Source organism: Caretta caretta, chromosome 5 (genome assembly GCF_965140235.1).
Source record: "Caretta caretta isolate rCarCar2 chromosome 5, rCarCar1.hap1, whole genome shotgun sequence".
Classification (NCBI taxonomy): Eukaryota; Metazoa; Chordata; order Testudines; family Cheloniidae; genus Caretta; species Caretta caretta.
Window position 1 is genome coordinate 111,620,395 of NC_134210.1, and position 14,478 is coordinate 111,634,872.

The 14,478-nt window shown below is 38.3% G+C and overlaps 1 protein-coding gene across 3 annotated transcripts in view; it reads left to right on the forward strand.

The window, feature by feature from the left end:
- The window catches only part of CNTLN (centlein), a 282,930-nt gene that overhangs the window by 21,682 nt on the left and 246,770 nt on the right, over nt 1-14,478 (forward strand). For all 3 annotated transcript variants that reach the window (XM_048849837.2, XM_048849838.2, XM_075128810.1), the window contains exon 2: nt 3,377-3,465. In XM_048849837.2, the coding sequence (XP_048705794.2) occupies nt 3,377-3,465 (89 nt within the window). The remainder of the gene's footprint in view (nt 1-3,376; nt 3,466-14,478) is intronic.

The window sequence follows — 14,478 nt, forward strand, 5'->3', positions numbered from 1 at the left end:
TTTTGGTCTCTTGTGATGTCATATTTCTTTTAGTGCTCTAGTCCAGGGGTTCTCAACCTTTTTCTTGCTGAGGCCCCCCTCACATGCTCTAAAAATTCCAGGGCCCAGCTGGGGGGGGGAGGGCGGAGGGAGGGGACTGGGGTCTCTGGGCCATGGGGGGACCCTTGGGCATCGATATAGTTTTACTTCTATTTGGGGGGGTGGTGTGGGGAGGGTTGCTGGCTTCGGCCCTGCAACGGTCCCGGCTTTGGGGCCTTGGGGCGTGTGTGCTGGCATCAGCCCCGTGCTGCTCCTGGCTTGCGGGGAGGGCCCTGGCTTCAGCCCCACACCGCTCCCAGCTGGGACAGGGACAGGAGTTGCTGGCTTAAGCTCCATGCCGCTCCCGGCTTCAGCGCTGGGGCTCGGAGCACCGAGTTTCAGACGTGGACTCCGCAGCCCCCCCTGAAAGGGCTTGCAAACCCCCAGGGGCTGCAAACCCCCAGTTGAGAACTGCTGCTCTAGTCATCCATAGTGTTTATGGTAGACAAGAGCTGAATATCTAATTTTGGGGGATAAGAGCACTCTTTTTGAAACACCCCACTCCTGGTTGTCTTCATACACCATAGAGAAGCAAAAAATGGCACAACCCCTCCCCCACTTTTATTTTATTTTTTTGCAAGCTTATAATATTGGTTCACCAGTCTCTGTTACATGACTTAAGTGCTTTCCTGCTTCAAGGCTCAAGTCTGTGAGTATTCCCATTCCTGTCAAGCAGGTGCTTCAGTGCTTTTCCTGAATCAGTACCTTGGTGGAATTACTGTGGTTTTTGTGATCTGTCAAATGCAGTTTGGTGGCAGTGATATAATTCACTTTACAGCAACTACAGTATTTTGGTATTTCCTTGTGCCCCCCCCCTCGCTTTGGTATTGCTGAAGCCCAATGCATTAGGGGAGAGGAAGTGGGGATGTTTTACTAGTAGTTAAGAAAAAGACCTGGAACCCAGAATGGGCATGTCTTCTGATTTGGCCTAAGCCTCTAGCTCCTTGTATGATCTTAGAGCAAGTCATTTTGAATACTTTGAGCATAAGTCATCTCAAATGGAAAACTGCTGTAAGAGGGAAGAAAAAACACATGGCTTAAAGACAGACGTTGCATCTAAGCTGTATTTGGTTGAAAATTCCTTACCAGTGCCGTGATCGTTTCTGCTACTGCTGTTGTTAACCACAGTGAGGGATATTGCAACCCCATACAGTAACTTTTGGGACCATTGTATTAAATTTATGAATGGTTTATATATGACTGTCTTCTACTCCCTCAAGGAGGGTTTCCATAGCTGCTCCATGAACTAAAACCTTGGGGTAGGGGGGTGATTAAGTGGGTTACTAAGACTATAAATAAGGCTACGATTTAGTCACAGAGGCCACAGAAGTCATGGAACCGTGACTTCAGCAGTGGGGAGTTGCAAGGTCCCTCACAGGCAGTGGGTTAGCTCACAGCTCCTGGCCACCGATCCTCATTTTGTCCTGGATATTTTTAGTAAAAGTCAGGGACAGGTCACAGCTTCAGTGAATTTTTCCTTTTTCCCTGTGACCTGTCCCTGGCTTTTACTAAAAATATCCGTGACAAAATCTTAGCCTTAACTATAAACAACTCCAGAGAGGGTACCACCCCTGGAGTAATTTGCACATATTGGTTCATTCTGGGTTTTCCAGAGACAAAGAGATAAAGAAAGAACTTTGGATGTGTAAAGGCTGAGTTTACACTCACGGTCTTCGTTTTGATTCCGCAAATGGATGGGACTTTTGGTACTAAAGGGACCCCATCCTTGCTGGAAGGTTGGAAGGGATGTTGGCTTAGCAGAGTTCTTATGTGGGCGGTGGTCAATTTCTGGAATTTTTACTAAGCGTGTAGGAACTTTTGTTGTTTTTATGTTTTCTCTGTAATGTTTTTATCCTTAAAATATACTATGTTGAGGAAGAGCTGTGTTATAACTTGTGACTGCTGTCGGTACACTGTTCATAACCGTAGGAGAGAAAGCAACTCACAGAGGCAGTCTAGCTTGCTGGAGATATCACAGTGTATGGCAGGGATCATATCCCTCATTCATTTGGTGTTATTCCTTTTTATTCCTAATGGTGGCTAGATTGAATGATAGTCAGTGACAGATTTTGTATACTATGTACATACATGACATACAGAATTTTAGGTTGCAAAATCAAGCACTCAAAAATTAGGTAATTCTAGAATTAAGGTTACCTGTGCAGTCTTAAAATCGTTACTCAGAAGGGAGTGGGACATAGGTCCCTTCCCAGAGACAGATGGCTGGAGGCCTGAGACTGACTGGGCACTTCTGGAGTAGACCATTGAGGAGGAATATTGATGCAGTTACCCTGAAACTGTGACAGCCACCTAATTTAGGATAAAACTGTCTGGTGCACATGAATGAAATCCATAATTCTAAATGTGGAAAACTAATATCTGTATTTTAATAAAATGCAAGAACAGTGCATTTTCAACTTAATTTTAACCTAAAATTAATTTAAAATCTATTCTCAGCTGCAGTTTTAAAATGGGGAGGATAATAACACTCCCTTTCTTGTGGGATGTGGATTTTCTTTTCATTGGCATTATCCTGGATTTAGCCTTTCCTTACCTTAAGGCTTTGATTCTCAGCCTGGGGGTTGTCAAAAGGGGTGAAAGAGTCATGAGCATAGTGTATTTGCCATATTGCTAGTTTGCTAGAACATCCCAAAATGGAAAAGGAGTACTAGCATGGAAAAGGTTGAAAACACCACCTTACTGAAGTGAGTTCTAATACTCTCTTACTGATACTTAGAGATCCTCAATCTCGCTGCTTCTAATGCAGCTATATTTAAAAATCTTTGTTTCATGAAGGAGGAATTTGTCCTCTGTGTTACTTGTTCTCTGTCAAAATGCTCTGCTTCTAGTAAAAGCTATTTTTTGCTGCAAGATCAGAAAGTTCTCAGTATCATTAGAAGTCTCTATCCTTGATATAAGAGACTGTATTCTTCCAGCAGGGGAGCTGAATTTGGGAGTTGAGACTTGCTGTTCTGGTGAAGGAGTGAATTGCATTTCTTTTATACCTAGAACTGAAGGAGGAGTGAGAGTGGTCATTGAAGACTTATTGATTGGCATTTATTTTACTATTTCTGCGCTAATACTTTTAAATTGGTTTTTCTTTGTTGAGTTGGACATCTCTGTTGAAACAAGCAAGTAAATACGTCATCCTGAGCAGTGAAGTCACTGGACTTTTCTCTAAAATATAGTTCTTAATAATATAACTTTTGAATATTCATACTAATAGTTCATTATTCTGTAAAAGTTACATGCTAAACATACATATTTTGTATTGTTTATTTCTCTCTGTCTTTTTAAGGCTGATAAAGAATTTGTATGGTCTTTGTGGAAACGCCTCCAGGTGGCAAATCCAGATCTTACACAAGCAGTCAGCTTGGTGGTGGAAAGGTGAGCTTGAAGACTTTGTGTGATTTTTTTAAAAATCAAATATGCTAGGTATCTCTTCTGTTTGATGCCACATAGTTTCATGTTTAAAAAAACATTGTAAAAAAGTCTTAAACTTCTGAAATTATCTAGATCCTGTAATTCGTAAGAATGGTATCTTTAAACTTTGTCAAGACTCCCTAAAGCCTGAGAGAGGTTGCTTTTTTAAAAGCAAATCTAAATAAACTTTAAAACTCTGTGCTTTCATCCAGACTGCTCCTTATGCATTGAACAATGTTCCTAATCTTATATAAAAGGAGTCTATCCTCACATCCCTCAGATTCATTTGGTGTTGTTCGTTTTTATTCCTAATGGTGGCTAGATTGAATGATAGTCAGTGACAGTTTTTGTATACTATGTACATACATGACATACAGAATTTTAGGTTGCAAAATCAAGCGCTCAAAAATTAGGTAATTCTAGAATTAAGGTTACCTGTGCAACTGTAATTCTGTTCCCTGGTACATAAGCATTTTGGTATGGTCTTTAATTAAATGATCACATACTGTTTTTTCCACAGGATCCCTGCATTATTCAGTGGACAGGATGGACAGTGCTAAGTGAAAGAAGCAGCTGTTCAACACTTCTTTCTGTCTCCAAGCCCTGTACTGAATAAATAATATCTTATTTACTGATGGTATTCATCACCATAGTGCATCCGGTTCTTAAAAATATTAATGAATTTAGCACCATAATATATGATTGCCTTACAGATATTAATAAATTTATCTGCACATTATTTCTGTGACCTAGGGAAGTATGGTATCCCTATTTTGCAGATGGGGAATTGAGCCACACAGATACGTTCTGAGGCCAAAATTAGAAGAAGTGTTCATTAATTGTTGGTGCTCAACTTAAGATAGCTGTGACCTGACTTTCATAGAGATTCTAATCACCTGAAACTTCCACTGATTTCAGGTAGAGTTGTGAGTGTTCATCACTTAAGAAAATTTTGCCTGAGTTGTCTCAAGTTGGACAACCAGAAAATAAGGAAAACAGTTAGTGGCCAACTCTAAAAATTTTGCATTAAGTGCGTTGCCCAACATCACGTAGAAGGTCTGTGGTACAGCAAGATACAACCCAGTTCTTGTGCACCCCAGTCTGGTGCCTTAACCACAAAACCCCTTTTTGATTGCTGCAGTTCCCTGCCGTAATCACCAGTCATCAACATCTGCTGTGAATATGGCCTGGGTTCTACAGTCAATAGCTCACTCACTGTTTTACTCTGTCTCATTTGCCATCCATCCTCTGCACTGAAAGAAGAAATGATTGTGTGGTAAAAATAGTATGTGATCATATAGTTTAAGTCTACAGAATAATGCATACAGACAAGGTGACATAAATTGATGTTGCATAGGCAACTTGGCTGCATTAGAACATTCAGAAAATGTAGGAGTAATTCTAGAACAAGTTCTGCTGTGTATGTTCAAATGATGACTTTCTGTGATTTATAGCTTGTCCAAATCTGGACATATTTTCATGAGGACAGAAGATATTTCTCTGATCCCGGGACTATTCCTCTACCAAATGTAAAGTTTTATTCCAAATCCCAGGGGTGCTAGAGCTGTTAAAAAAACAGTCACACTTTTTTTTAACTTTGGCAAAACTGTTTCTTGCTATCTTCATTCTTGGAAATGGCTGAACCACTTTTGCTAAAAACTATTTATGTAAAAATATTAATCTGAGGCAGAGAGCAAACACAGAAAACTGAAAGCTGATTGCATGATGTTTGGTAAAGTTATAAGAAGGTGAAAACAGGGAACTATAATGAGAAGTGTTCGGCTGCCTTATCTATAGGTGTTGGGTATGTCCCTCGCCCTATAATTATAAAAGGAGTGTGTGTGTGTATTACATACAAAAATGCATTAAAAGGAAGTTACTTAGGGCAAAGACAAGCTCACAAAAGTTAGGAAATGCCATTGAGTTGTATAGATTGTAGTCAAACACTGAACTATAGTTCAGACACTTTTATAGTCTCTTGTCCCCCCTTCCTCCAAATTTTCTTCCTAGGATTTTTTTCACACTTAATTGTTGCCTCATATTTTAAATTTGTTAGTATGCGATTCAGGACAGGGACTGTCATTATGTATTTGTCATCCTAGTTAGCATGATGGAGCCCTAGTCCTAAATGGGGCATTTGACTGTTACTTTAATATAAATTCAATATTTTATTACTATTTATTATTTCAGTTCTCTGGTTACTATCATGAAAAACCTATGTGTTATTCTTTTATATATTCTATAGTTGCTAGAAAATAAAAGAGCATGGTAGGTAAGGAAACATTCCATAATATTATTTTATGGTGCGTCTATTGATTTTTCTAGAGTCGAAAATTGAAATGTGTTTTGGAATATTCTTTTTTTTTTTTTTGGGTTTATGCAATGTGTGTTGTCCATTTTTGGCTGTTGAGTCTCCTATTCTGATTTTGTTTCGTACACAAAAGCGTGGTGACAGTACTGTTCATGCACCTCTCTAATCCTAAGTGCACTCTTTTGCTTCTGTTCCTTAAAAGAACAGTTTGATGCAGTAGAACTGCTGTTGTGAATTCAAAGGTATGAATGTCAAAGGTGTGTGTGTAATGTCTTTATGATATGTCTCCCCCATTTTCTTGGCCAGAATTATGGAATTTCCAATTGCCTCTGGAGCGTTTTTCCCAGATCTTAGCATAACTGCAGATGATCCTGGAGCAGGGTTTGGAAGTTGAGTTACTGCTAGGAATACCCATTCAGTGCAGATATGATTAATAAAACTCATAGCTTTGCACCTGATTATGGAGGTTTTGGTTTTTGATTTATAGAGCGCCTAATAAAGGGAGACTTTTCACTCTTTAAAACATTTTTTTAATCCTTTTTTTGTTTGAGGGGCCAGTCCTCTCTCCAGCAATCGCGTATAGCCCTAACTTTACCTATAAATCTCTTTTTCCTCTTTTTGCTCCTGTAACTGGGTTGTCTAGGCACTGCCTCTTTATGGCCTGTCGGAATGACTCACTCCAGTGCAGGTCCCTAATAGTTGGGTGTTGACCTCACAGGTCTGGTGTTGTGGTACCGTAGCACTCTGGCTATGGCACACTTGAGCCCTGTCTAGGAAAACTAGTGAACTTCAAAATAAGGATCATCCACGGATTCACTGGTGGGAGTCTGCTCTGGGCTTGTCTCTGTGTGGCTAATCTCTTCTTCATAGTCTTCCTGGGCTTAGTTGCCCAACCACCAAATAGCTTGTTTAGGCAGCAAACTTCCATAGGGTCTTGCCTGGAAGCTGGTTTTCCTCGCCGAGCAAGTAGCAGAGCTCTCTCTTCCTTCCTGGTTGTGAGACTCTCAAAGGGGTACCCAGAACTGAGTTATCTTGTTACCCCCCTGCCAGAGTGACAGAGAGACTTGCTTAACTGGGTGTCAGTTTCCTGATGCCACCGGTCAGTTAGCCACCCCAGCAATCTCCTCAGGGCTCTGCTGGCCCTTACTTTGGCTTGCAGGTTAACAATAGGTACACCCTGAACCACACCGTGAAGTATCCCCATTGTAGTATCCACCCCCTGTCTCTGGACACTCTCGGATATTACCAGGTTTGCTATCCCCCAGGGGACAGTGTATACACAAGTTTGTTTGATTCAACTGAGAGTCAGCTCTTCTATAATATTGTAGCGCTGAGATATAGTGAAAAAAATCTTAAGTTTATTATCAAAGGTTAAAATTTAACAAATAGTGAGTAAGGATAGGTTTCAGAGTAGCAGCCGTGTTAGTCTGTATCCGCAAAAAGAAAAGGAGGACTTGTGACACCTTGGAGACTAACAAACTTATTTGAGCATAAGCTTTCGTGAGCTACAGCTCACTTCATCGGATGCATTCAGTGGAAAATACAGTGGGGAGATTTATATACACAGAGAACATGAAACAATGGGTGTTACCATACACACTGTAAGGAGAGTGACCAAATAAGGTGAGCTATTACCAGCAGGAGAGCACGGGGGGCGGGGGGGGGTAGAGGGGGAACCTTTTGTAGTGATAATCAAGGTGGGCCATTTCCAGCAGTTGACAAGAATATCTGAGGAACAGCGGGGGGCGGGGAATAAACATGGGGAAATAGTTTTACTTTGTGTAATGACCCATCCACTCACAGTCTTTATTCAAGCCTAAGTTAATTGTATCCAGTTTGCAAATTAATTCCAATTCAGCAGTCTCTCCTTGGAGTCTGTTTTTTTAAAGTTTTTTTTTGTTGAAGAATTGCCACATTTAGGTTTGTAATCGATGGCTCACCTTGATTTTCACTACAAAAGGTCTCCCCCCCACCCCCACAGCTGTCCTGCTGGTAATAGCTCACCTTACCTGATCACTCTCCTTACAGTGTGTATGGTAACACCCATTGTTTCATGTTCTCTGTGTATATAAATCTCTCCACTGTATTTTCCACTGAATGCATCCTATGAAGTGAACTGTAGCTCACAAAAGCTTATGTTCAGATAAATTTGTTAGTCTCTAAGGTGCCACAAGTCCTCCTTTTCTTTTTTGAGTAAGGATAGCAAGTGGAAGTAGAATTGGTTACACATAAAAGAAAATCATAAAATGCAAACCTGGGTCTGTATTTATCAATGGTTACCTTTCCTGTTTAATAATGTAGATTTTCCCCTAAGGATTCAGTCTTGTGCAGAGCTAGCTGCTTTTTAGTCAAACCAGGGTCCAAGCGTTCAGAAATACCCATGCTCTTCAAGGGGTATTCTCAGTGAATGGATAACAAAATGCGTCCTTGCATTCTATTTATAGTCTTCAAAGTTCATTTTTCCCTCCAGGCACAGGGCAACCCCTGTGGTTTAGTCTCCAGTGTCCTCCTATCCCCCTGTTTGTTCCTGTTCGGACTTGCTGTTCTAAAAGAGTAAATCCTTTCCAATGGCCCTCTATGTCACACTGGGCAGTCCGAACTGGGCTGGCTCTTCTCCTTTTAATTCCCCTCCATATGCCCGACATTAGCTGCAGATGAGGGGGGGGGGGAAGAGGACAGGGTAAGTTGAGTCCATAGGCTCCTTAACCCCCTCATTGCCAGTGTGAGGCCCACGTGCCGCATCACAGGCCTCCTCCCACCCCCACCCCTCAATTCCAAATCAACTTTCTTATCATATACAGCTCTAGTCTTGCAACAGCTTCTGACTTCTTGTGGCCCAGAAGTAGATAAACAAATAATAGAAGCACTAAGTTAATCAGCAACATCTGAGAATCCTACACTGCAGAGAAATGGGTATAAGGCAACAGGTTCCACATGAGAATTATTATATTAACATGTCCTCTTTTGTTTGAAATGCTAAAAGCATCAGTGAGCAGTATTAAATCTGACCATCAGAAAATCTTGATTCAGGGTTGAGATGTGTTCAACCTTTTTATTCTTGGGGCTATACAACATGGATAGCATAAGTGTTTGCATACCTTCATTTTTCAATTTATTTATGCCAACTACTAACTTTCAGTGCTCATTAAGGTACTAGTTTTCATCACAGTTTAGCTAAGGTCACAGGACAGCTACTTATTTCCTTTCCTGGAACACATCATAAGAACTGTCAGGAAAGAATATCTCTCGTACCCAAGATGTGATGAGCTTGCCAGTGCCATACAGTGAGATTCAGTCCTTAAATTGGTGGATGAAGAAGGCAATTTTTCTGCAGGTAATGACAATATAAGGGTTAAAAAGATGCAAGTCTAAAGGCACTAAAGCACTCAGTTACAACCTCACACAATACAAAGAAGATGGAATGATGAAAAGAAAATGAAAAGCATAAATTGGTAGTAGCTGAGACTTCAGGAATTACTAGTCCTATAGTCAAGTAATTGTATATTTGTATTGTTAGATGACATTGTTCTAGCAACTTCTCAGACCTACATGGAAAAGTGCAATATTTTTGTTTCCATTTCATGTTGGAATTTTTTTTAGTGACAATAGGATTCCCATTATTTCTAACTTTACAATTTCAAAATGCTTTCATGCTCCCAAAATGGGAGTTCAACTGTCCTAAAAATTTTAAAATTTACCTGGGACCTCACTGTGGCTGCAGTGTTAATTCCTGAAATACACAGAAGATATTTTATTTTTCAGCATTCTTTGCAGTTCTTATTCGGTGATTGTAACTACATTCCCCATTTAATATTCAGATGCAAACAAAAAATTATCTTTGCTGTGCAAATGAGAAAAGCCTTTGGGATATGTAAAAGCCTCCAGGTATTTTCAAACAAGCCATTGTAAGAGTATATCTCATGTTAGTGTACTTTCAAACTACTTTAAATACTATTGATCTCTGTATTATGTAAAAAGAATGCTATTTCTAGTTTGCTTGCCTTTTGAAACATTTATTTTTGATGATAAAATTAAAAAGGAAAAGTGTTTAAAAAAAAAAAAAAAAAGAATAAAGGTGCTAAAAAGTCCTGAGTTAACAGGTCAATCCATGTAGGCACTTAGTAAATATAGTTAGGGTCCATAGAATGGTGGAATATCGCTATAAATTTTAAAAGATATGTATAACCCCTTTTGATTGGAAGCCCTATGTAAGCCTTTTCTTATTTACTGTACACAAAAACTTATTAGTTTTTCCAACAATTCATTCTGATTCCCCCCCCCCGACCCCTTTTCTTAAAGGAGATACAATTAGATCCCTTAGTGGCTTTTCACATCATTGACTGTGGTGCTGATACAAGACCTAATAGAAGTAAATGGGATAGCATTATGCTAGATAAACTTATTCCTATTGCATGGATCCCATGGATCCCTGCTTCTCTTCACTTAGAATTGTAGGTGGAGTCTTGCAAGGCTCAGCATTCTTCCCCTGCTCTTCACTGTTTGAGATCTCTCTGAGAAATCTGGACTCCAGGGTCAACATTCCTTACACAGTATTTAAGTGAGCAATTCTGTCTCCACTAATGCAAGCTCTGTCATCCCCAAGATGTCTCAATGTCTGGAAGAAAATGATCAGATAGATGAAGAGAAGATCAGCCTTAATCTGGGAACAAATGAAGTTGTGATAATAGAATCAATTGGAGTAATTTGTTACTTCCTTAAATTTCACCATAGATTTAGGATATATGATCACAGGTTGTCAAGAAGCTGGTTGAGAAGCATCAGGTCATGCTGGATTCCTTACGAATCCAAAATATGCAGATTTGCTGGAAGTGAGGAACAACTCTGATGTTTTCCACCGCAGTAATCATTGAACTGGTGCATGTGTAAAATAGTTTAGATTGATGTTTATTAATAAAATCTTGAAAGCAATATAACTTGCATCTTTTTGAAGGACTAATACATCACATGCAGGTGTCTTTCCGTGCCTTCTCATGCTATTGTTGTGAAAATAGGCAATAAACAGTGAAAACAGGAAGTGAATGACAGTAGGACTAGGAAGGAAATAACAGTTCATCCCTTTTAAAGGACCATTACTATTTTTTTGCTTTCTATGTTTGAGAATTTATTAAAACAATTAACATTAGAATTTGTGTTTTAACTCGATTCCCCACTTATCACTCAGCAAATTGGTCAGAATAATAGATTATAAGGGTGTAACCTTTTCATCTAAGGTCAAATAATTGTGATTGTCTATAGTTGATGGAAGTTTAATATCCTATTTCATTAAAAATTCTCAGAACATTGAACATAAGTCAACATTCCATGGAGAAGAAAGTATTATGCAGCTTGCACGTGTGCATATCTGCATATTGGAGCACAAAATATTGACATGATAATTGCAGTCAAGCCTGAGTGAACAGTAGCCTGTGGGAATTCAGCTGGTGTTGTACCAACTGGATGGCTGCTCAGGACACAGTTTGAAATGCAAGGTGCAAGTTAGCACTTTATTCAGCACAAGCAGGCATCATTTAAAAATCCTTGGGGGAAACCCTGGTGATGTGCAGATGTTAAAACAGTCTGTTCTGAAGTGCTGATATTTTTGAACACTGTAAGAGACTTGTGTATCTAGATGAAAAATGTTTGCAAAATTATTCACAGCAAAATGTGACACAATTTTCATGCTTCACACACTACTCTCAATATAAAAACTGTAAAGAGTCTTCTATGTGCATATATTAAAATCAGACTGCGTAATAAATCATCTACTGAATAAAGTCACTGAACTTGTAAAAGGAAAAATTGGTTTCTTTAATGATACTTTTCCATTATGAAACACACAGTAAAATAGATAACAGAACAAGTAACAGCTATAATAGGAGTATACACATATAAGTTGATAACTTTTTTAGAATCTATGAAAAATAATTGAATTTCATTGTGTGATATTTTTCTTTTTCCTGTTTTGGTTGCAATCAGATTGATTTTGCTTAAAGATTTATGTACTTAATTTTGCATGTTGTAAAGAAATATTCAAGTAGGGCTACGTGATCATGTTATAGAAATAAATGGCCTTTCTTTAAAAAATGTAGCATGAATGGCATTCAAGTATGTATTTCTTTTTCCTCCCATATTTTCTAAATCAGTTTGAAGTACAATTCTCTAAGTATTTAAAAACAAAGGAATTCATTGCGCATGTGGCAATTATAAAATCTGGGTTGAGTGTTAAGTGTTAGGTTTTGCACTCCTAGGATCTGAATGAGGAGGAATAGAAATTTATTAGGATAGCAAAATTAATTAGCCCTGTTTTTTCAACTCTTTCACTTACTATGTAGTGAAAGGCACCATAAAGTTTCCAGTTGAAAAATTAGGCATAAGCCCAATTCCTGCTGCAGGTTCTGCACAGGCCCAAGGTTCTGCTTGAAATATTGCAGCCTTTCAAGTTTCTTTTCTCCCTCCTCCAATTTCTAAATGAAAATTTTAAAAAAATTGTATGTCCAGGGAATCATTTCATAATTTTCAATTTGATAGCCAAATTAATAGTAATGAGAATGTAACCATGATTTGACCACACAATTCAGAGTCTCCAAACTTCCTTACATATTTAGAGGAAAATGTATAAAGGGGCTCTTTTTGAGTATAAAAAATAGGCTCTTATAAAAATGTGACCGAAAGGTAGTCGAGATGAGATGAGCAATACAACTATGGAGAGCTCTCCAAATAAACAGCCTCAGACTTTTTATTAGTTAAACCTGTTGTCATTAAATGTAAAAAATAGCACATCTTTATTTAGCTTAGATCTTTTTATTTTTTTCAGAAGAATGGTTAATTGAATGATTGATGCAAGTAAAGACCTATGGTAGAATTCAAAATATTTCTTTTCCCTATTACTTTTACGACCGCTTTGCAAGTTTATTTTATGAAACATAATTTTACAAACTTCACTGAGCTTTGCTTTTGAAAATCTGTGGGCTTTTGTAATGCAAGTGTTATTTTCACACCTCATTCATAGTTAAATGTTTCCTTATAGTATCTAATATTTCATTTTTGACAACTCATTAAAAATGGGCCAAACCCCAGAAAATATGATACTGTCATGTCGTATAATATATAGTGTGGGCCAGAACACAATAAAAATTAGTTAATGCTTTAGAATAATTTCACAGATTTTTGGCTTTTGGTGGATGGTGAAAGCTGAATGAGGATAATCCATGTGGCTAAATACAGCTATATTAAAAATTTTAAGTAGGTAGTACTCATGGGAAAGGTGATTGGAGCTTAAAACTTGTACAAATTGACAGCCTCTCTTCACTCCATTTTTCATTCTAAAGAAGTCTGCAAATATTCTTAGCTCAGGTCATTATTGCTCATCAGTGGTTCTAATTAGCTAAACAGGAGTTTGTCTCAGTCATTGATCATCATCAACTTCTTGACAGTGCATGATTTTTTTTCATATTTTGGTGAACCTTTTTAATGATTGTAAATGTATAAAGGGACCCAACGAAGATTGTTTTTCTGTATACTTGTTTCCTTTGTAAAGAACAAGTCTTATTTTAGTCATGCTAATTGAACCTTATCCTTTAAACTGCAGCAAGAGATCCAAAGATACTATAGTACTGTAGCATACAGTAGTTTTACCTAGTGTGTCTTTTGGGAGCATCCCTGTAATGAGTATTGGAAGTCACACTATACCGCCAGGAGGAGCTGCTGATAAAATTCCATACAAGGCTTTAATTTATGCTGCAAGCTTCTGCTCACATCCATTGCATGTTTATATTACTGTAATAAGTTGTAGTTTTCTTTTTTAGTAATTTGTGATAACTAACTGAAGCACATTTCTGTGGCATTATCCAAGATTATGGTTTGTGTTGTCTTTGTAGCTGGAATAAAGAATACAAAAATCCTAACATTTTGAATTAATTATACACAAATATTTTTTTCCACTTGTGAAATTGAATGTGGATCTGTGTTACAAACCTCATTGCTTGCACATTTTGTTAAAGGGATGCTATATTTATGGAACCGGTAACCAATGATTAGGAAAAGTACTGCATTTTTTTAGCGATGCAGTTGGACTCTCAGGTGTGTGTGTGTGTATGTATATTATATATGTAATCTACAATTCCTTTATGGTGATAATAAAGGATTCTTTCTCTCTCTGTCTAATCCCAGACTTTTCATTCTTAAAAATCTCTCTGGTGCAGCTTTGTCCTAAAGTTACAGGGCTTCATAAATACTTGACTACCAATAAAACACTAGAATTAGCTGTGCACACACTTTTCCAGTGCTCCAGTGAAGCTTGTTTTCTTGCATCATTCTTCGTTGTTTTATTCATTTGCTTCTAATTCCCTCTTTAAAATAAAAACAAAAGCTGCAGAGTTCTTTTGGGGCTCACCTTAGGAAAACCACCACCACCCATCATGTTTTCATACCATTTCCAAGTTATGATTGCAAAGCTTTATTAGAACAAACTAGTTAATTACCTCACCCTTTAAAAATGCTCACTGCTAACTGTGGTGTGAAAATGCCTGTATACACGAGACAATTCATTACAGTGCACTAACTCTGCATTTATCACAAACTCTGGTATCCTTTTTCAAAGTGTATTAAGTTCAGTCTGAATTGAGAGATTGGTATAGCGTTCATGTGTGCGCAATGTTGCCATGTAC